The following is a 19,468-nucleotide window of genomic DNA, read 5'->3' as shown; positions in this document are numbered from 1 at the left end:
GGTCACTCCCGAGACTCTGGCCACGTGTGTGACACGTGGAGCCACCCACCCCCCTGGTGCCACCCGGTCCCAGTGGGCAGCCCGGGGCCGTACTGGGCTCCTGATCCTGAGAGGACCCTCCCGAGGCCCTAGCGGGACCGTGTGCCGCCGACTGGCGCTTTTCCAGGAATCTTCACACTGTGGCATGAGAGTCGCGTTGCTTGGCTGGAGCTGAAGGGGCTGAAGGCGGCTGTCAGGTGTTCAGAGGGACCCGGGGCTGGGTGTCAGAAAATCCAAAGTGCAGCCTGGGCTCTCGGCTCTGCAGATGCTGGGCCACGTTGTCGGGCACGAGGTTACTCCAGAGGCTGTGGACACAGAAACCGACATTTAGCTGGGCGCTGCTGTGGGGAGGCCGAGGTCCCCAGGGGGGAAATCTATAGCCCCCGAGTATCAGCATGGCTCCTTCCGGAACGGGTACACCCCCCTCACCAGCAAGCAAGCCCCCCACCCCCACTCTATCTTCCTGCCCGGTCCACACTTGTGCACCTTTGTGCAGGTAAGGAAAACATTCGCCTCCTTTCCTATTCCTTCCACTGTCTGAGACGCTCATGCTGGACCATGGTGGATCCCAGAACCTTTCCTGCTCTGAGAAACCCACAATGCTGATGGTGTCTCCCAAAGGCCGTGCCCCCGGGCCGGGCCCAGCAGCTCAGACTAAAGCTCCGTCGTAAATGCCGGCTGTGTGCCAGGCATCACGCCTGGTGCTTTGTAGCAACTACTTAGTCCTTGGGGCAACTCTTTGAAGGAGCTAAAATCGGGGTGCAGGATGGTCGACTCTCCCACCCAGGCCAAGTTCATGGCTCTCTATGAGCCAGCTGTTGGACCCCTGGAGGCGTGGCTGTGCGGATCCCCAGCCCAGGGCCGGTCACTCCCGCCCTCCATCTGGGCCCCAGTGATCCCCCTTACCGGATGACCTGCACTTGCGTGCCCTGAGCGAGCCCCTCGGCCAGGAGCTGGGCCCCGTGGGCTGTGATCCGGTTCCTCTCCAGGCTTCCGGGAGGATGGGAAGAGGAGACGTTTGAGTCAGGCGGGAGGGGCTGGCCAGGCCAAGCCAACATGGGGGACACGTGCCCTGCCTTCCCCCCCCAACCCCCCCATGGCTGAGCCCAGCAGACAAGCAGGAGGCGGGAGGGCTTAGGGCTTGGGGCAGCCAACCTGGAGCTGCCTTCCCAGGAGGCAGGGGCTGGCCAGGCCCGTCCCCTCTGCCCCCCTCAAAGCTGCCCCTCTTACTCGACTTTCTTCAGCCGGTGCATGAGTGGCAGGACCTGGGCCAGCGCTTTGGCCGCCTGGTCCCCGAGCAGGTTCCAGGACAACCTGCAGGGGAGGGGACCCAGGTCAGAGGCCAGAGGGCAGCCAGGGTGCCCCTCTGCCCCCATCACCCATGCCCAGGCGCCTTGGGAGCCAGATGCCTAGAGTGTGGGACACGCATCGTCTTCTGCCTAGTCCTACGGACCCCTCTTCCTGCAAGCCAGCCCCCCCCACCCCCTCTCCTGTCCCGAGGAAGAATCCTGGGACCCCTCTGACCGGACCCGCCAAGGGAAACACAGCAGAGGCCTGCCCCCTGCTGGTCAGAAAGGGAGAATCCCCCGAGGCAGGTGGTAAAGGGTGTGCCTGATTCTGCCTGGGCACCAGGAGGGTGAGCCCAGAGCTGCCAACCATGTCCCCCTGTAGCCGTCAGTCCTGGACTTCAGGAACAGAACTTCCTTGATTCATTGGTCAGGGTCCCAGGCTAGCCCTTGGTTCCTTGGTCAGGGTCCCAGGCTAGCCCTTGGTTCCTTGGTCAGGGTCCCAGGCTAGCCCTTGGTTCCTTGGTCAGGGTCCCAGGCTAGCCCTTGGTTCCTTGGTCAGGGTCCCAGGCTAGCCCTTGATTTCTTGGTCAGGGTCCCAGGCTAGCCCTGGGCAGCCCAGTTAACCCTTGAGACTGGGCTCCGGGGTCTGAGTGCCAAGAGGGAGTGGCCGGTGGGCATGGGGCTGCTGGCTGTGGTCACCCCTCACTGCCCACACAGGCTTCTGCAAGTCCAGGCTCCCTCCAGCCTGTCCCCCCCAGCGCAGGGCAGGGGTGAGGGGAGTTTCCTGCTCCTCCAGGACGGGGAGGTTGGATGGTTTGGGGCTTGGAGTCTGGGGGACGCTATGGGCACTCACAGGATCTCCTCCAGGGCTGGGCAGAGCTGAAGGCTGGCGGCCAGGGAGGGTGCAGTCTGGTCATCGACCTTACAGAAAATAAGACTGGGAGGGGCAGGAGAGAGAAGAGGGGTTTTGGCCAAGGGCCCCTGCAGCCAGCCGGCCCCTCCGCTCCCTGCAAGGATGGTGGGCAGCATCCTTGGAAATAGCACCCCCCCTCCGCCTCCTTCCCGGGGGCTAGTGTATAGGAGAAGAATCCCCAAGGGTGGGGACTGTGGTGGGGGGTACTTACTCTATCTGCCTGAGCCGTGGGAGCCCTTCACGGAGAAGCAGGAGACTTCCAGTCAGGCTGTTCTCGGCCAAGCTGGGGCAGGCGAGGCGGCGGTGAGAACAAACCCAGACCCTGCTGCCCCTTCCGGCCCCGCCGGCCCCTACTTACCTGATCTCCTCCATGCAGGGGTGCCCATCCAGGGCCTGGCTCAGGCTCAGTGCTCCTATGGGGCCCAGACCGGTGGACTGCAGCCTGGGGTGGTGGGGAGCAGGGGTGAGGACTAGTGCTCCCGCCTGTTTCAGACTGTCCAGCTGGACAGGGGCAATCCCGCGGAAGTGGCCTCAGTCCAGGCCTGCAAAGGGCTCAGTCACACCGCAGAGCCCTGGGCTGCCATGAGGCTCAGACAAGGCGATGGACATTTTCTGTCTGTCTGGGGCCACACCTGGCGGGTGGTATTCAGGAGCTCCTCCCGGTTCTGTGCTCAGGGGCTGTTTCCGGTGGAGCTTAGGGAATCAGGCAGTGCCGGGAATCGAGCCCGTGCTCGATCCTGCGTGCAGAGCCTGCGCTCGGCCCACAGGGCTGTACTGTCACGGGCCAGGGCAGTGCTGCTCAGTGGTTTCTGTGGCCCTGTGTGGCCTCACTTTGCTGCCCGCCAAACTGCCTCTTTGCGGATGAGCAAACTGAGACTCTGAAAGGGCAGGTGGCAGGGCCAGGGCAAGGCGACCAGTGTCAGCATTTGCTGCTGCTTTTTTGGGGAGTGGGCACACCTACTGGCACCCAGGGATCACTCCTGGCGGTGCTCAGGGGCCCTATGGGATGCTGGGGATTGAACCCGGGTTGGCCGCCTGCCAGACAAATAAATGCCCTACCTGCTGGGCCCTGGCCCTGGCCCCTGGCCCCTGGTGCCCAGCCCACACTAGCCCACCGGGACCCACTCACTGCAGGATGCGAAGCTTCCGGGACAGCCCCTGTGCCAGCGCCAGGGCGGTGCGGTCCTCCAGGGCATTGAGGCTCAGCCTGCAAGACAGAGGGGACCGGGAACAGCCCTGTTACGTGTGTGTGTGCGCACGTGTGTGCGTATGTGTGTCCATATGTGTGCACGTGTGTATGTGTGTATGTATGTGTGTATGTGGTGCATGTGTGTATGGGTATGTGAGTATGTGTGTGTATGTGTGTACATGTGTATGTGTGTATATGTGTGTGCACACATGTGTGTATGTGTGTTATGCGTGTATGTGTGTTATGTGTGTATGTGTTTATGTATATATGTATGTGTGTATGTGTATGTGTGCACATGCATGTGTGTATGCGTATGTGTGTATGTGTATATGTGTTATGTGTGTGTATGTGTGTCTGTGTATGTCTAGGTGTATGTGTGTATGTATGTGTATGTGTATATGTGTTGTGTGTGTATGTGTGTTATGTCTGTATGTGTGTGTATGTGTGTCTGTATATGTCTGTGTGTATGTGTGTATGTATGTGTATGTGTGTATGTGTATGTATGTGTATTTGTGTATATGTGCATTTGTGTGTATGTGCGTGTATGTGTGTATGTGTGTGTATGTGTGTGTGTGTGTGTGTGTGTGTGTATTGGGGGTTTTGGGACCCGCAGGAGACACTCACGTCAGCTCCTCCAGCTGCTTGCAGAGCGTGAGGGACTCGACCAGGTGGACGCCACCCACAGGGCTCAGTTTGTTTTTTGAGAGGCTGCGGGCGGGGGGGAGGGGTGAGGTCAGGCAGGACTCAGACCTGCCCCCGTCCATCTGCAGGGCCCCAAGAGGCCAGGGCCCTTCCCTCCCAGCCCAGAGAGAGGGCCCAGTCCCAGGGAGCCAGCCCTGCTGGACGGATGCCGAGGGCTCCTGAGGGGGCAGCGTTCCTGCAGGTCACAGGGTGGCCCCGAGGGCCCCGGCAACGGGCCGGCCACTCACTTGATCTTCCTGAGCCCCGGCAGCTTGGGCAGGAGGGCAGCTAGGTGATGGGCACCCGCATCTCCAATCTGGTTCTGGCTCAGGCTTGGGAGGGTGCAGAGGGGAAGAGCCTGCTGACCCTGTCCACTCCCAACCTACCCCGAGGCCCGGAGAGCTCAGCTCACCCAGCTCCCTGCCCGGGGGTGAGGACCCCCAGCGCCCGTCTCCCGGGCGCGGACCAAGCCCTTCTCCCCGCAGCCAGTGCCCCTGCCCCCTCTCTGCCCCCCCCCCCCCGCTTCTGGGTGCGGGTGACACTTGCGCTGCCAAGTGAACCCCGGGGAGGCCAGGGGTCTGGGGGGGGGCTGTCAGCTCACCCCAGCTCCTCCAAGTCCGGGGTAGCTCTGAGCGCCGTGGCCAGAGGGCAGCAGCCTGAGTCGCCAAGGTCGCCACTGTCCAGCCTAGAGGGGAGGAAAGACTTTGAAGGCCATGCTCAGAGCCAGACGGCAGAGCCCTTCGCCTCCGGGTGCCGGGCCAGCCCCTGGGGCCAAGGGACTGCTTGATGTTCTTCACGTCCAGGCTGATCCCTGGAGTCCGGGCATGGACGGCTCAGGCAGGGATGGCGGTACCCGGGGGCAGGGGTGAAAACTAAGACTCCCCCCGACCCCACCGCGGCAGGGGGCAGCTGAGGCTGAGGCAGAGAAACTCCTGAGAAAGGTCCAAGCCGACACCCAGGCACCCGCCCTAGGTGGGGGCCACTGGCCAGCTCTGCAGGGGGTTCCAGCCCCCCCCCCAACTTTGATTTCCCATCAGCAATTCCAGCAGGACTTTCCCAGGGACATTCGTGTCCTACCCCACGCAGAGGGGCCATGGCCCTGGACCCCACGCTCTGTCTTCTCTTTCCTCTGGGAGTGGGAGAAGGAAGAAACAAAACCGAGGGACCCTGCCGAGGGCTCATGTCGCCTCCCCCTCCCTGCGGTTTGCTTCAAAGGTGCATTTTATCAGGTGCCTGGGTGACCCGAGCTAGCCCTGCTCCCCAGACTCTGGGATCTCCCTCCTCCCTGCCCGCCTCCCCTCCTCTTCCTCCCTCCTCCCCTCACTCCTCCCTGCCCTCCTCCTCTCCCTCCTCCCCTCCTTCCTATTCCCTCCAACCCACCTTCCTCCCCTCTTTCTTCCCCTCCTTCCTCCCCTTCTTCCTCCTCCCTCCCTCCTTCCCTCCTCCCTATCTTCCACCCCTCCCTCCTCCCCATCCTCCACCCCTCCTTCTTCCCCTCCCTTCTCCCTTCTCTCCCCCCTCCCTCCTTCCTGCCCTCTTCCCCCTCCCTCCTTCGCTCCCTCCTCTCCCTCCTTCCTCTCCTCCCTCCTCCTCTCCCTCCTCTTCTTTCTCTTCCCCTCCCTTTCCACTGCATGTGTGTGGTACTCATGGGAACTGGACAGTCATATGGGGAAAGTACATGCTGTATGTGTGTCCAGGGGCATGTAGGGGCATCGAGGTCACGGGGTCAAACTCTAGCCCCTCCCCAGAACTGAGACCAGCTTGCTGGAAACGCCATGACCCATGGACTCGTGAAGAGAGTCCATGCGAGCACTTGGGGTGACCCCTTGGCTCACTTCTCTCTGGTCAGGTGGCAGCTGGTGGCATGTGTGATGGGCACAGGCCCGAGACAGAAGCCCCAAGCCACCTCCTAGGATCCCGGCCCACTCCCAAGGGGTCACTCACCGGAGGCTCCGCAGGAGGGTCATGTGACTGAGGGCCGGGAGGAGTGTGGCCAGGGCGGGCCTGCTCAGGTGCTGGTGGCTGAGGCTGCGGGAGAGGCCAGGGTCAGAGTGCACAGGGGAGACCCGCCCTGCGGGGGGCTGGGGCTCCAGGGTTCAGCAGTGCTCTATTTAGCCAGCACCAAGCCTACAGACTAGGACGGCCCTGTCCAACCCAATGGAGCGATGGCAGAGTGGGGACAGGTTCAGTCCCTGCCATCCCCAGAAGAGAGCCCTGAGTACAGAATCAGGAGCAAGCCCCGAGCACCACTGGGCGTGCCCCCCCACCCCCACCCCAGACTAACCAGTCCACCAAGAAACCCAAACAGCTGCAGCAAAAACCAAATGAAGACTTCTCCCCACCCAAGTGAAGCTCACGGGATGGTGTTTCCATGCTCTGAGTCGCTCCGGGCCCGGAGACCAGAGCAGCCCCACGCGAGCCTAGACTAGGGGCCAACACTGCACTCAGGGCCGTCCTGAGAGGTGGGTCTGTTACCAGCCCACTTTACAGACGAGAAACTCTGAGGCGCGGAAGTCACACACGAGATCACGCACCAGGAAACGGCAGCATCGGGGGCCTGGAGGGTTGGTGTCAGCGCTTAGAGGGCTCGCCTGCCTGCCTTGCAAGCAAGTGGTGATGCGTTCAAGCCTCCTGTGCCCTATGTGTGCCGAGCAGGGTCCCGGTAGCTCTGCCATCTGCACCCCCCCAGCACCATGAGTGGCTTCCAGCTGTATCACCACCGTCCTAAGATCCGCCCCAGCAAGCATCACAGTTCCAGGAATGTGTCAGAGCCAGACAGAAAGCAGGATGCTGCTCAGAGGCACAGCACCCATATGTGGGGGGCCCGGGGTTCGCTCCCCATCACCTTATGGTCGCCCAACACCACCAACCCCCTTTCAGTGCCAGGCGCCAACACGGCTGGCTTGGATCGTCTCTGTGCTTGAATCAAGCACAGAGAAAGGTCTCGGGGGGGGGGGGGTACCCTGGGTCCATCCGGGAGTTCGTAGGCTCATCCCTCACCCCTGCGCCGCGGGCACTTACTCCAGCCTCCTCAGCCAGCACTTGGCCTCTAATGCCTCCAGCAGCGCCTGTGTGTCTCCTCCAGAGATCTCACTGCTAGACACACTGTGGGGGGGGGGGTGCAGGGGTCGTGAGGAGAGACTCAGTCCAGCACTGAGACGCCTGCCTGCTCCCGCCCGCCCCCCTCCCCCCCGGAGCACACGCTCCTTGGCCAGCTAAGATGAGGTGGCCCCCAGGGGAGGGCCGCGTCAGGAGGAAGCCCCCACCGGGGACACAGCCCCTCGGCCCTACTGCCCTCCCTGGACCCCAGCCCGCGTGGGTGGAGAAGGCGGGTGAGCCCCTTCTCACCCGGCTAATGCTAGTGCAGAGAAGGGCGGGAGCACGGGGGCCTTGGGCCACACCCTGAGGCGCCAGGAAGAAAGTCATGGGCTGGAGTCCCGGGCCCAGGCTCCTGCCCACAGCCCGGGCTGTCCTCTCCCATCCCCAAGGCTGTCCCTGCCTCCCAGCTACTCACTCCAGCTCCTCTAGGTTGTGGCAGCGGCTCAGAGTGGACACCAGGGGGGCCAGGCCCTGGGGGGTGACGAAGCTCGAGGTCAACCTGGTGGGGGGTCAAAGGTCAGCAGCTCCAGCAGGAGCCCGGTCAGTGGAGGATGGTAGAGGGCAGGGAGGTGGGGTGGGGAGGGGGTTCAGGGGGCACGTGGGGGTGGGCCCTCTGGGACTCTCTCCCACCCTGGAGCACGGGTCAGGGATGTCCCTGAATCCAGAACTGCTTGGTAGGGACTTTGCACACTGGAGGGGTGGAGGGCTGAGGGTGGCCACAGACTCCTCATCTTCATCTAAATTTAATTAAGCCCCCCATCTCAGAGCTGGGTGGGTTCCAATTCCACAGGCATTGGATGCCTGCCTGGAGGAGGCGGCTGGTGGGCGTGGAAGCTAGCAAGCGCCACTGTGCAGCCACCCTACTGACACCGGGACAAGAACCGCCAAAGGCTCAGGGGGTTCCCAGGTGAAAGGGCGAGGGCGACAGGAAGTGTGGCGGTGGGCAGGTACCGAAAGCTCCTCAGCCCCGAGGGTGGCAGCAGAAATCCCAGTAGCTGACAGTCGGCTTCACGGAGCACCACCTGCGACAGGCTGACCCAGCAGAGAGGGTCAGGTCGGGCCTGGCCCGGGGCTCCCCACCACACACACACACACACACACACACACACACACACACACAGAGGCGGGGGAATGGGAAGGTACCACCGAGTGGGCCGAGTGGGCAGGGCTCTACCTGCTGGTCCCCGCGAGCCCCTCCAGTGCTCACATCCAGGGAAGGGAGATGCCAGATGCCAGGGCCTCTCCCGGCCCTGTTCCTCCTTCTTCAGCCCCAGGGCCCACAGCCTCCCTCATGTGACCTGGGGGGATCCCTGGGGCCACCACCCGGGGCCTGAGGTGCTAACCTGAGCTGCCGCAGCCTGGAGCATACCCTCCACAGCTGCCCGGAAAGAAGGCTGGGATGAGTCTCAGCCTCGTAGTCAGCCGGCCTAGAGGTGGACAGGGAGTTTCTGAGCCCACCCCTACCCCCCCCGCTGGGTCAGTACCGTGGACTCAGTTTCTGCCTGCGAGGAGTTGACCTCATGGGGGTAAAAAAATGAGAGTGTCCCAGGGTCTGTTCAGTGGTGGGAAGTGAAGGAGGGTCCCTGGGGGCAGCTGGGACTGCTGTGCATGTTGCTGACCATACAAGGGAACCCAGCCAAGGGGGTGAGCTGGGGCTGATCCCAGAATGCGAACATCCTGCTTGAATTCACACCAGGGAAACGCTTTATCCCCAAAATGTGCTGTATGGATTCGACGAGCATCGGTAGGAGTGACAAATAGGAGGCCCGGGCTGAGTCTGGGGGTGGGCTCTGAATGGGTGCCTGAGGGTGAGGGAAGAGTTAACTGAGTGAAGGAGGAGAGAGGAGAGGGGAGGAGAGAACATGTCCAGCACCCGAAGTATCTGCACAAAGCCCCGAGATCTGAGGATCATGGTGGGGGTGGTGCTGGAAGGACTGAGCATGGAGGTACTGGAGGAACTTAGTTCCACTTAGTTCCACTAAGTTCCACTAAGTGCTGGAGGGACTGAGCATGGAGGTACTAGAGAACTGAGCACGGTGGTACTGGAGGAATTGAACTTGATTGGCACAGAGACGGGGACACAGGTGGGCCCAGACCTCCCAGGCTTGGTTGGCAACCTTCCCCCCCCACACCCCCCTCCTCATCCTCCCCTGCCTGAGGCTCCGGCCCTGTCCCACCTGCAGGAATCCGGGCTCTCCAGGCCAGGAAACTCCAGCTGGAGGCGGAGCTGATGCTGGAACCCGTCGAGGCTGGAGGGGAATGGGGGGGTAGGGGGGATGTGAGTATCTCCTTGGCCTCCACAATGCGCTGTGTTCGGCTGCCACGTGGGAGCCAGTTCTGGTGTGGGCCCCGACCATGTCCTCTGCCGGAGCCTAGGTAGGGCCCAGCTGGCACCCCCAGCCCCCAGCCTGCAGCCATCCTGGGACCCCGACAACGCAGCCGTGAGCCACAGGAGGAAAGATGGGGGGCCCAGTGGGAAGAAGGTAGACAGCTCTGAGCGCCCCCCTGACACTCACCTTATCTCAGTGATGTTTCTTGAGGCCTGGGCACAGACCTCGAGTGGGACAGGCACCTTGGTCCTGTCCACCCACGGCTCCGTCACGCTATCACAGAAGAAGCATGAAGAGAGGGGCCGGGGATTAGAAGCAGTGGGACGGTGGGGGTGGGGTGGGGGTCGGGGCTCTTGTTATTTTATTTAATTAATTAATTAATTTATTTTTATTTTTGGGGTCACACCCAGCGATGCTGATGGGTTACTCCTGGCTCATGCGCTCAGGAATTGCTCCTGGCGGTGCTTGGGGGACCCTATGGGATGCTGGGAATCAAACCTGGGTCAGCCACGTGCAAGGCAAACGTCCTACCCACTGTGCTATCTCTCCAGCCCCCAGGCTGTTAAAATATTTTAAAGTAATGTTGAAGTTTTAAAAAATACTTTTGTTGGCGGGCATTTGTGGGCCACACCTGACTGTGCTCAGGGCTTACTCCTGGCTTTGTGTTCAGGATCACTCCTGGAGATGCTCAGGGAACCAGGTGTGAATCTACTTAGGGTGAACTGTGTACAGGGCATGCCGGGCAAGTGTCTGAACTCCTGCACTCTCTCTGCAGCCCCATCCTGTTGAGTATTTTTCAAAGGACTGTCACTGGTCACTGTCACTGTCCTCCCATTGTTCATCGGTTTGCTCGAGCGGGCCTAGTAATGTTTCCATTGTGAGACTTGTTACTGTGTTTGGCACATCGAATACGTCACGGGGAGCTTGCCAGGCTCTGCCGTGCGGGCGAGATACTCTCGGGAGCTTGCCGGGCTCTCCGAGAGGGGCGGAGGAATCGAACTCGGGTCGGCCATGTTGGCTGTGTGCAAGGCAAATGCCCTACCGCTGTGCTATTGCTCTAACCCTTTCAAAGGACTTTTAATTAATTAATTAATTAATTTATTTATTTTTTTCTTTTTGGGTCACACCCAGTGATGCCCTGGGATTACTCCTGGCTTCGTAATACTCAGGAATTACTCCTGGAGTGCTTGGGGGACCATATAGGATGCTGGGAATCGAACCCGGGTTGGCTGTGTGCAAGGCAAATGCCCTACCCGCTGTGCTATTGCTGCAACCCCCAAAGGACTATTTTTTTAGTTTCTTTCAGAAGCTCCAATGGGTGCATATTATACTCAGAATAAGAAGTTTTGTATCCAAGTGTTTGGGGTGGGACACTTATATCTGACATATCCTGTGATATCTCCCTAGGGGGCTCCAGGGGCCAGAGTGGGCTCTGTATGCAGGCGCCCAGGTCTCATTCCCCAGCATCTGTGGTACCCAAGCACATCTGGGAGCATCCCCTGAACTGTGCCAAAAGCAGCCCCCGTCACCAAGTATTACAACTCCCCTCCTCCACAAAAAAGGATAGAAAGTAAATTTTATTTTTGCAGTGAGGGGAGGGCACACTCGGCAGTTGGTTTCAGGGGTTACTCCTGACTCTGCTCTCAGGGATCACTCCTGGTGGTGCTTGTGGCACCATATGGGGTGCCGGGGATGGAACCCTGGTTGGCCACGTGCAAGGCAAGCACTCTGCCTGCTGTACTCTCGCTCTGGCCTTATAGCTGATTTTAAACCACTTCAACCAAAAATTAGAAACCGAAACAAAAAGGAACGCATGAAAATAAGTACAAAAATATGAACATATGTCAAAGTGATGGGCTGGAGTGATAGCACAGCGGTAGGGCGTTTGCCTTGCACGCAGCCAACATGGCCGACCCGAGTTCGATTCCTCCGCCCCTCTCGGAGAGCCCGGCAAGCTACCGAGAGTATTCGATATGCCAAACACAGTAACAACAAAGTCTCCAATGGAGACGTTACTGGGCCTGCTCGAGCAAATGGATGAACAACGGAGGACAGTGACACACAGTGATGTCAAGTGATAAGAGTATGAGTTATTGTCTCTGCATTATTGTTAAAAAAATTTTTTTTGACCACAGCCAGCAGTGCTCAGGGGCTACTCCGGGCTCAGTGCTCTGGGACGTACTTGGGGGACCATGTGGTACCATGTGGTACCTGGGCCTCTGTGTGTGAAAGCCTGTGCGCCAGCCCTTTGCAGTCTCTCCCCGGCCCTCGCTCTAGCTTTTTGGCCCTTTTCTCCTTTTTCTGAAGCAGTCACAGGGCACGAACAGACATACCAGGGTCTGGACAAGGAGCCCTGGGCAGGGATCCTTCAACTCTCTTTTGCTCAGAAACCCTCCAGCACGGCCCTCTCTGGGCCGCGGATCCTCTCTGCTGGGGGCGGGGGGGGGGGGGTCTTGAGACAAACAGACAGGTGGCAGGTGGCTCTGTGTCCGGGGCGGGGCTTTGGAGGTCAGAGGTGATGGGCGCCGTGACCCAAGGAGAAACCCCGCCCAGCCGTACCTGAGGCTCAGATGTCCCCGCGGCCTCCTCACCAGGCGCAGGACCGTGGCCAGCTGCTCCGGGCCCAGGTCACAGTGGGTCAGCCTGGGGACAGAGTGGGGTGACCAGGGCGGACTGGCAGGGAGCCCCATCCTTGGTGGGCCCCGGGACTGGACCTGGTCACTCACGTGATGTCTGTCAGCTGTAAGGCCTGGCTCAGGCTGCTGGCCAGTCTGGGCACGTGATCTGGCCGGAAGCTGCATTGGCTCAACCTGAGGATGAAGGGGCAGAGGGTGAAGAGCAGAGGGTGAAAAACAGAGGGCAAAGGGCAGAGGGCAAAGGGCAGAGGCTGAGGTCGTGGGAACCAGTGGCCACTTCTTTCTCAGGGCCTATGGGGGACTCCACAAAGGTCAGGAAAAGGCCAAGGAGGCAATTACTGCCCTGGGAGGTGTGTGTATGTGTGTGTATGTGCATATGTGTGTTTGTGTGTATATGTGTGTATGTGCGTGTGTATGTGTGCATGTGCATGTGTGTATGTATGTATATGTGTGTGTGTGTCCACGCTATGGTGTGGGGAGGAATAGGTGTGAGAATGTAACAGATGAAACAAACTGAGGAACGTGAAATTTCTCCCGTGCCATGGGGAGCCCCCGGGTGCCCCTCTCAGGGGTGGCCCAGTCAGGCAGTGGGGGACCGTGTGCCCAGAGTAGGGGTGGTTGCTCAGAGGGGCCTGGCCAGGGCAGCAGGTCAGTGTGGGTCAGAGTGAGCCATGAATGCAGGCGGAGTAAGACCCAGTGTAGACGCACTGGGTCAAACCCGTGCAGAGCGCCCAGGCAGGGGACAGGGACAGAGTAGGGACAGCCCAGCCAGGTGCAAGGACAAATGTCGCTGCCCCCCTCATGGGCCGGAGGGGAAGGCCCCCATCACATGCACAAGAACCCCAAGGGGTCTTGCTGTTCGTCCCACTTTGCAAACGGAAACTGGCACCGAGAGGTTCTGTCACATGTCCAAGGCCACAACAGGGCTGGGCCATCCCCTGGCTCCATGGCAGGGCTGGGCCAAGGGGCATGAGATGGTGTGAAGGCCAAGACCCCCGAGGACTGGAGGTGTGGGGGTGCTGGGGCAGCTGGAGGTGCAAACCCTGGCAGCTGCTTGGCCGCTCCAAGAGGCCCAGGTTTGCCCCGGCGTCAGCCTCCACCCCTGCCCCGTCCCGCAGACGCACCCCAAGTTACCTCAGTGTCTTCCCCGCCTCCTCCCGTGGGCCCACGTGGATCTGGAAGCTGCTAGAGCTCAGACTGCAGAGAGACAGCGATGGGACAGGAGCCTGAGGCCCAAGGGAGAGGGACCCCCACCAAGGAGACCCCACCGCTCCCTACCCCTGGTGCCCCCAGCACCCACACATCAGAGGATGAAACCGTCACATGGTCAGAGGGCTGCAGTGCTGAGAGCTGCTTCCCAGTGGCCGGCCCGGCCCTTCTTACCTCACGGTGGCCTCCCGCACACGTGGGCAGGCAGGCAGAGCGTGCAGCAGGCCCAGGACAGCTTCCTGCGAGAGGCCATTCCGACTGAGACTGCAGGAGAAGGAGGTCAGGAGGGGCCGGGGAGGGGGGGCTGCGGCCAAGAGGAGGGTCCCAGGGGCCCAGGGGGTGACACCAGAGCCACTGTCCCATGTGGCAGGGTGGCCCCAGGCCCTGCACCATGCCAGCTGCCCTGGAGGGACAGGCCGGGGGTGAGGTGACATTCTAGGGATGCTCTCTGCTGTGGGGCTTCTCCACGGCTGTCTCTCCCCAGCTGGGCCGGGGGGAGCATGGCGCTGGGGGCCGGGACAGCCGAGCACCCGTGCCCCCGCCCTCACGCGGTGGGCCCCGACAGTCCCTCCTACTGCTGGTGAGTGCTCTGGCCAGCCTGGGCAGTGACCGGGGAGGAAGGAGGCCAGGGGCGGGCGGGTTGCTCTCATGGGAAGAAGACCCCTTCCCACCACCCCCCATCAGAAGAGGCCCCTGGGAGCTCTGGGCCCAGGGCTGGTCAGCAGCGGTGCTGCGGTCACTTACTCCAGCAAGCCCGACAGCGGCATCTGGGGCAGGTGCGCCATGAGGGCCCTGAACCCGGTGTCTCCCAGCTGGTTTGCAGAGAGGCTGCAAGAGGTGAGGAGGCAGGGTCAGGGGTGCCCCCGTGGGCAGCGACTCCTCACTGTTCTCAGTCTCAGCTGCCCAGGCCGCATGGACACGATCCCCTCCATGGCCAACGCCACCTTCAGGCCACGACTGTGCCAGCACCAACCACGGCTACTGATGCCACCAGCAACCTCCTGTCGCTGTACCTCACCATGTATGCACAGGCACACAAGTGCACGCACACACAGCTGCACACATGTACACACATGCACATGTGTTCATGTACACTTCGCACAACATGCACACACATACACACACGTGCACATGCATATGTACACAGAGGCAGCACGCAGAGGTGCACACGTGTGCGTGCACAGTACACAAAATATACAATGTACATGCACGTACAGCACACATGTGCCCATGCACACACACGTGCACGCACAGTACACAGTAATGTGCACACGGCATGCGTGTGCAACACAATGTGCATGTATGTTGCTACACACACGGCTCTGCGCACACATGCCCGGTACACAGGCACACACCTCCCTCTTCCTGCCCACTCACTCCAGCTCCTTGAGGTCCTCACACTTGCTCAGCAACATGCACAGCGTCTCCACGTGCTCCGGGCTCAGGCTGCAGTCTGTGAACCGGCTGGAGGAGGGAGCGGCAGAGAAGGGATGCTGAGTGTCCCCACCTGTCCAGCGCTGACCCAGCCCTGCTGGTCTCCACCAGTGGGATTCTCTGGCAGGGCCCAGTCTCCTTTTTTTTTGTTTTTCTCTCTCTTTGGGTCACACTCAGGGGTGCTTAGGGGTTGTGGCAGTGCTTAGGGCACCATATGCGAAGCTGGGGATCGAACCTGGGTCGGCCGCGTGCAAGGCAAAAACGCCCTACCCGCTGTGCTACCGCTCTGGCCCCAATCCCAGTCTCCTTGGCTCCCCCGACCCCACCCGCTGTGGGCAGCCAGCAGGCACGTTCCTCAAGGGCTGTGCCCCACGCGTGACAGGAGAGTCCCTTTGAGAATTGAGTGACAGGCTGAGGGCTGATTCCAGGAACCCGGCTCAGACTGAAGCCGAAACTCTCAGGGCTCAGCGGTTCAGGGGACTTTCTCCAGCTCAAGCTAGAGAACTGTGGCACTGGGCAGGCTTGGGGGGTGGACCATGGGAAGAGAAGGGGAGTCTGCCCTGGCCGAGGGCTCTGCTAAAGCTGGCACTCGTCTGTCTTTGAAAGGCCTGCGTGGAGGCACAGAACACGGCCGGAGGAGGGGCTGAGGCCCGCCAGCAGCTGACGGTGAATCAGAAAATACTTGACTCCAGTTCCGGGCCTGCACTGCGGCGACTCCTTCCTGCTTTCAGGCCACACCGGCAGAGATGCACAGATGCACAGATGCACAGAACTGGGGGTTGGGGGGGATGAGGGGGTAGCACCATCCCCAGCGTGTAGGATCAGACCATTTGCAGGAGAAGCTTGTAGGTCCCTGGGCTGGAGAAGGTGCTAGAATGGGGCTCTGCAGGTATGCAAACAAGATGAGCTCCTGGGAGTTCGTCATTCCGCCACTGTGGTGGAGGAGGAGCAGCAGAGAAGGGCCGGGCCCAGGGTCTCTGCGAATGGGAACAGAAGTTCCCAGAAAGCCCCTCGACATCCCAGGGGACCCACCAGGCTGCCTGTCTCCGGCCTCTCCCCTGTGTCCAGGGCCACCAGCGCAGCCCTGCAGGGCTGGGACACGCTGTGCTTGCGACCATCCCCGATGGACCCTGCAAACACCCTGCCTGGCTGCGTTCCCCGCACCCACTGCTGAAGTTGAGGGGGGAGCCCGGGGGGCTGGGGTGGGGCTGGGATAGAAAGGTGGAGGCAGGGGTAGGGGAGTGGGGGGCACAGACTGGAGACCAGCAGACGCGGGACAATCCTGGACCCAGCTTGCCCGCACCCCCCACCCCTGCAGGAAATGAGGCAATGTTCCTCTCCTTATATCCTCTGCTCGGGCCACCCCAAGGCCCACTGACTGCCAGGGCATGGCTCCGGGGACGTACCAGTAGCACCCGCTTTCCTGCTCCTCGATGGACCGGAAGTGCAGGGTCAAGTGCCGTAGGGACCTAGAGCAGAGACCGCGGTGGGCCAGCCACCCCAGAGCACGGGGGCAGGACGTCTGCGGGGCAGTCACCTCCCCCTACCCCCGCCCCGCACACCCACTATTGTAAACCTTGAGGGTAGCCCCGTTACTAAGTGCTCACCTTAGATCCACCTTCTGGACGCGTGGGTCCAGGCTGAGGAGGTTGGCCAGCGAGATGGGGATCCATGGTGACAGGCCCTCTGCCAGGTTCAGTCTGACAAGGGAGGACAGGGCCCTGCGTCAGCAGGACGGAGCCACGTAGGAGAACCGGCCAAGTCGGGGGTGGGGGGTGGGGTGGGGGATGGGGGCAGTCTTAGAGAGGCAGGACCTGAAGGATGGGGTTAGCTGGGCAGGGCAGCCAGGCGACGGGGAAGAAAGCAGGGGCGTAAGATGACCAGTAGGGGCTTGCTTGGGGGATCAGGAGCCCTTGGAGTCTGATTGCAGTTCTGCTGACTGGCTGTGTGTCCTTGGATGAGCCACCCAAGCTCTCTGAGCCTCAGTCTGCTTGCACGGAAACGGGGTTCGTCGTAATGTGCCTTTCTCTCAGGGCGCTGGGAGGGTTTAATCGCCTCCTGTGTGATGCCCAGCATGGAACCCGTCACCACCACAGGTCTTGCTGATGGGGGCGGGACTTAGGGGAGGGGAGCTTTTTGGCATAAGCGAGATTCGGACTGGACAAGGCTTTGTGGCGAGGACTCCCCAGGCCCGACACACCGAATGCAAGTGCTAGCTTTTTTTTTTGGGGGGGGGCACAGTTGGCTGTGCTCAGAGGTCACTGGGGAGTCCACAGTCAGGGTCAGGGAGTGAACTAGGGATCACATGCAAGGCCAGGTGGGAATATTCATCCCCTCTGTTGAATCCAGACATCGGGACCCAGAAATTAGAGATGTTCCAACTCTGTTCTCTGTTCTCTCTCTGACAGGGATTAGTACCCTGTAGCTCTCTGATTTTTACCTGTTATTATTATTATTATTATTAATTTTGCTTTTTTTGGGTCACACCCGGCGATGCTCAGGGGTTACTCCTGACTCTGCACTCAGGAATTACTCCTGGAGGTGCTTGGGGGACCCTATGGGATGCCGGGAATTGAACCTAGATCAACCGCGTACAAGGCAAACGTCCTACCCGCTGTACTACTATTTTGGGCCCCTCTGCTCCTATTATTATTGTGGTTAATTTTGGGGGTATCCCTGGAAGTACTCGAGAATACTCCTGGTTTGGTGCTCAGGAGTCACTCCTGGCAGTGCTCAGAGGGGCCCAGGGTGTGCGGGCTGCAGCACTCGAACCTGGTGCACAGCCTTTGGGCGTCTCCCGGCTCTGTGCTCGCTTTAAGCTGTAGCTGTCCTGATGGAGGACGCCCTTCGGGCCCGCTCCCCCGGCAGGTATGGCCGGGGCTGACCCACGCTCCCCCCCTATTTGGTCACCTCTGAAATGTCTCACCTCCCAAGCAGGACTCAGGGGCCAACAAGATCCTGGAGTGACGGGGTCCTCACACACACACCCAGCTCCTCGGCATGGGCATTTCCGGGGCTGTTATTAACGGTATGGCTTAATTTCTTGTATTTTTCCATCTCAGCTGCAGCTGCTTGCACCCCCGCCCCCCCCCTCCCCCCCCCCCGTTAGGAGAATATTTAAAGTAAATCCTTTATAAATTCTAGCTGGTCCGAGCTGAATTTAGAAAGCAGCTTTGAATGCTTCGGGAGATGCTGCCGAAATGCTCCTGGTAAGAGATGGGGGTGACCTTTGGAGGCGGGTATGTCACGCGCTCCTGGCTACCTCTGGGAGGGCCCTCTCAGGACGGGGCGACCTTTCTGAGGTGGGAGAAGGATTTCCCATTCTGTGGTGGCTTTCCACCCCGGGGCCTTGGGCCAGAGCTGGGTGGGGTGGGGAGGTGCCCATGGAGGCAGAGGGCAACAGAAACTTCTTGCAGATCCACGAAAAGTCATTCCTGTTTAACGCACAGGATGCCGCGATCGTGCCGTGTTACTGTGATAAGCATTAATATAGAAAGACTCTTCGGGGAGGAGGGGATCGAACCCGGGGCTCCTACAAACACAGCGCGTGGTCCCACCCTGAGCCCCTAAAGTTTTCCTGAGTGTTGCTTTTCTCTGCAGCCTACTTTTCCCCCGCCCCCGGTTTGAGCATGAAGACTGACAACCACGGCTGGAGAGATGGTCCTGACCCCCCAACGCCAGGCGGGAAGTGGGGGTGGGGACTTGGTCAGACAGCAAAGCTGAGGCCCACAGGGGTCCAGTGACTGTCCCAGAGGGTGGTGGGAGGAGTTGGAGGCAGAGGCGCTTTCAGAAGGAGGGAGGGCAGAGAGCAGGGCAGAGAAGGGAGGGCAGGGGCGGGCCGGGCAGGACGGTGGTGCAGGGCGTGGAGGGCGGGTTACCGCAGCAGGCTGAGCTGGGGCAGCTGTGGCAGGCACTGCAGCAGCGTCTCCAGGCTCTGGCTGCTCAGGTCCTGGCAGGAGAGTCTGGAAGAGAGTCTGTGTGAGTCTGGGGCAGCCCAGGGGGCCCACGCCGGGGCCACCACCCCACCCCGACTCCCACCCTGCAGGGTCCCTGAGGTGTCTGCCTGCAGACACAGGAGGACTGTACTCGGGAACATGCCGGAAGCATCCCAGTGAGGGTCTTCGCTGCGGGAGGTGCAGAGACCCTCCTCCGGCTCTCTGGGGATGGAGAAGAATGGGAGGGGGGCGTGGGGGCGCGGGAGGGGGCAGCTGGAGGCGGCACAGGCCGAAACTTCCTCTACCCCAGCCTGGGTGTCTCGGGCATTGGGGCGCAGGGGCCTCCTCTGAGGGGCGCATCTGCAAAGGTGTCCCCCCCCTTCCACGCCTCCCCCCAGGCCCCAAATGCACAGAGCTGTGGGTTCCGGTTGGGACACGGGGATTGTTTCTTACTTTCTTCTGTTGTTTGTTTGGGCGCCACACCCTGAAGTGCTCAGGACTTACTCCTGGCTCTGTGCTCAGGGTTTTTTTCCTGGCAGGCTCAGGGACCCATATGGGGTGACGGGAATCAAACCTGGGTCAGCTGTGTGCAAGGCAAATGCTCTACCAGCTGCACTATCTCTTGGGGCCTTTGAAGCACTTTTATTTTATTTTATGTTATTTTCGGCATTGGCTATATTGTTACAAAAATACCCAGAAACAGCCCACACTCCC

The 19,468-nt window shown here is 60.7% G+C and overlaps 1 protein-coding gene across 1 annotated transcript in view; it reads right to left on the bottom strand.

The window, feature by feature from the left end:
- Positions 1 to 232: 232 nt before the first annotated feature.
- The window catches only part of NLRC5 (NLR family CARD domain containing 5), a 58,936-nt gene continuing 39,700 nt past the window's right edge, over positions 233 to 19,468 (bottom strand). Inside the window, exons 22-47 of the mRNA XM_056136109.1 lie at positions 18,698 to 18,781; positions 16,427 to 16,519; positions 16,226 to 16,288; positions 14,763 to 14,849; positions 14,130 to 14,213; positions 13,560 to 13,649; positions 13,311 to 13,373; positions 12,267 to 12,350; positions 12,100 to 12,183; positions 9,727 to 9,813; positions 9,388 to 9,459; positions 8,554 to 8,637; positions 8,162 to 8,242; positions 7,626 to 7,709; positions 7,133 to 7,216; positions 6,056 to 6,139; positions 4,713 to 4,796; positions 4,360 to 4,443; positions 4,055 to 4,138; positions 3,371 to 3,448; positions 2,600 to 2,683; positions 2,453 to 2,524; positions 2,182 to 2,265; positions 1,270 to 1,353; positions 946 to 1,029; positions 233 to 344 (exon numbers count right to left, since the gene is read on the bottom strand). Coding sequence (XP_055992084.1) covers positions 233 to 344; positions 946 to 1,029; positions 1,270 to 1,353; positions 2,182 to 2,265; positions 2,453 to 2,524; positions 2,600 to 2,683; positions 3,371 to 3,448; positions 4,055 to 4,138; positions 4,360 to 4,443; positions 4,713 to 4,796; positions 6,056 to 6,139; positions 7,133 to 7,216; positions 7,626 to 7,709; positions 8,162 to 8,242; positions 8,554 to 8,637; positions 9,388 to 9,459; positions 9,727 to 9,813; positions 12,100 to 12,183; positions 12,267 to 12,350; positions 13,311 to 13,373; positions 13,560 to 13,649; positions 14,130 to 14,213; positions 14,763 to 14,849; positions 16,226 to 16,288; positions 16,427 to 16,519; positions 18,698 to 18,781 — 2,158 coding nt within the window. The remainder of the gene's footprint in view (positions 345 to 945; positions 1,030 to 1,269; positions 1,354 to 2,181; positions 2,266 to 2,452; positions 2,525 to 2,599; positions 2,684 to 3,370; positions 3,449 to 4,054; positions 4,139 to 4,359; positions 4,444 to 4,712; positions 4,797 to 6,055; positions 6,140 to 7,132; positions 7,217 to 7,625; positions 7,710 to 8,161; positions 8,243 to 8,553; positions 8,638 to 9,387; positions 9,460 to 9,726; positions 9,814 to 12,099; positions 12,184 to 12,266; positions 12,351 to 13,310; positions 13,374 to 13,559; positions 13,650 to 14,129; positions 14,214 to 14,762; positions 14,850 to 16,225; positions 16,289 to 16,426; positions 16,520 to 18,697; positions 18,782 to 19,468) is intronic.

The sequence above is a fragment of the Sorex fumeus genome, unplaced genomic scaffold, assembly GCF_029834395.1.
Source record: "Sorex fumeus unplaced genomic scaffold, SorFum_2.1 ptg000122l, whole genome shotgun sequence".
Taxonomy (NCBI): domain Eukaryota; kingdom Metazoa; phylum Chordata; class Mammalia; order Eulipotyphla; family Soricidae; genus Sorex; species Sorex fumeus.
This window is presented reverse-complemented; position numbering and strand designations above follow the sequence as displayed.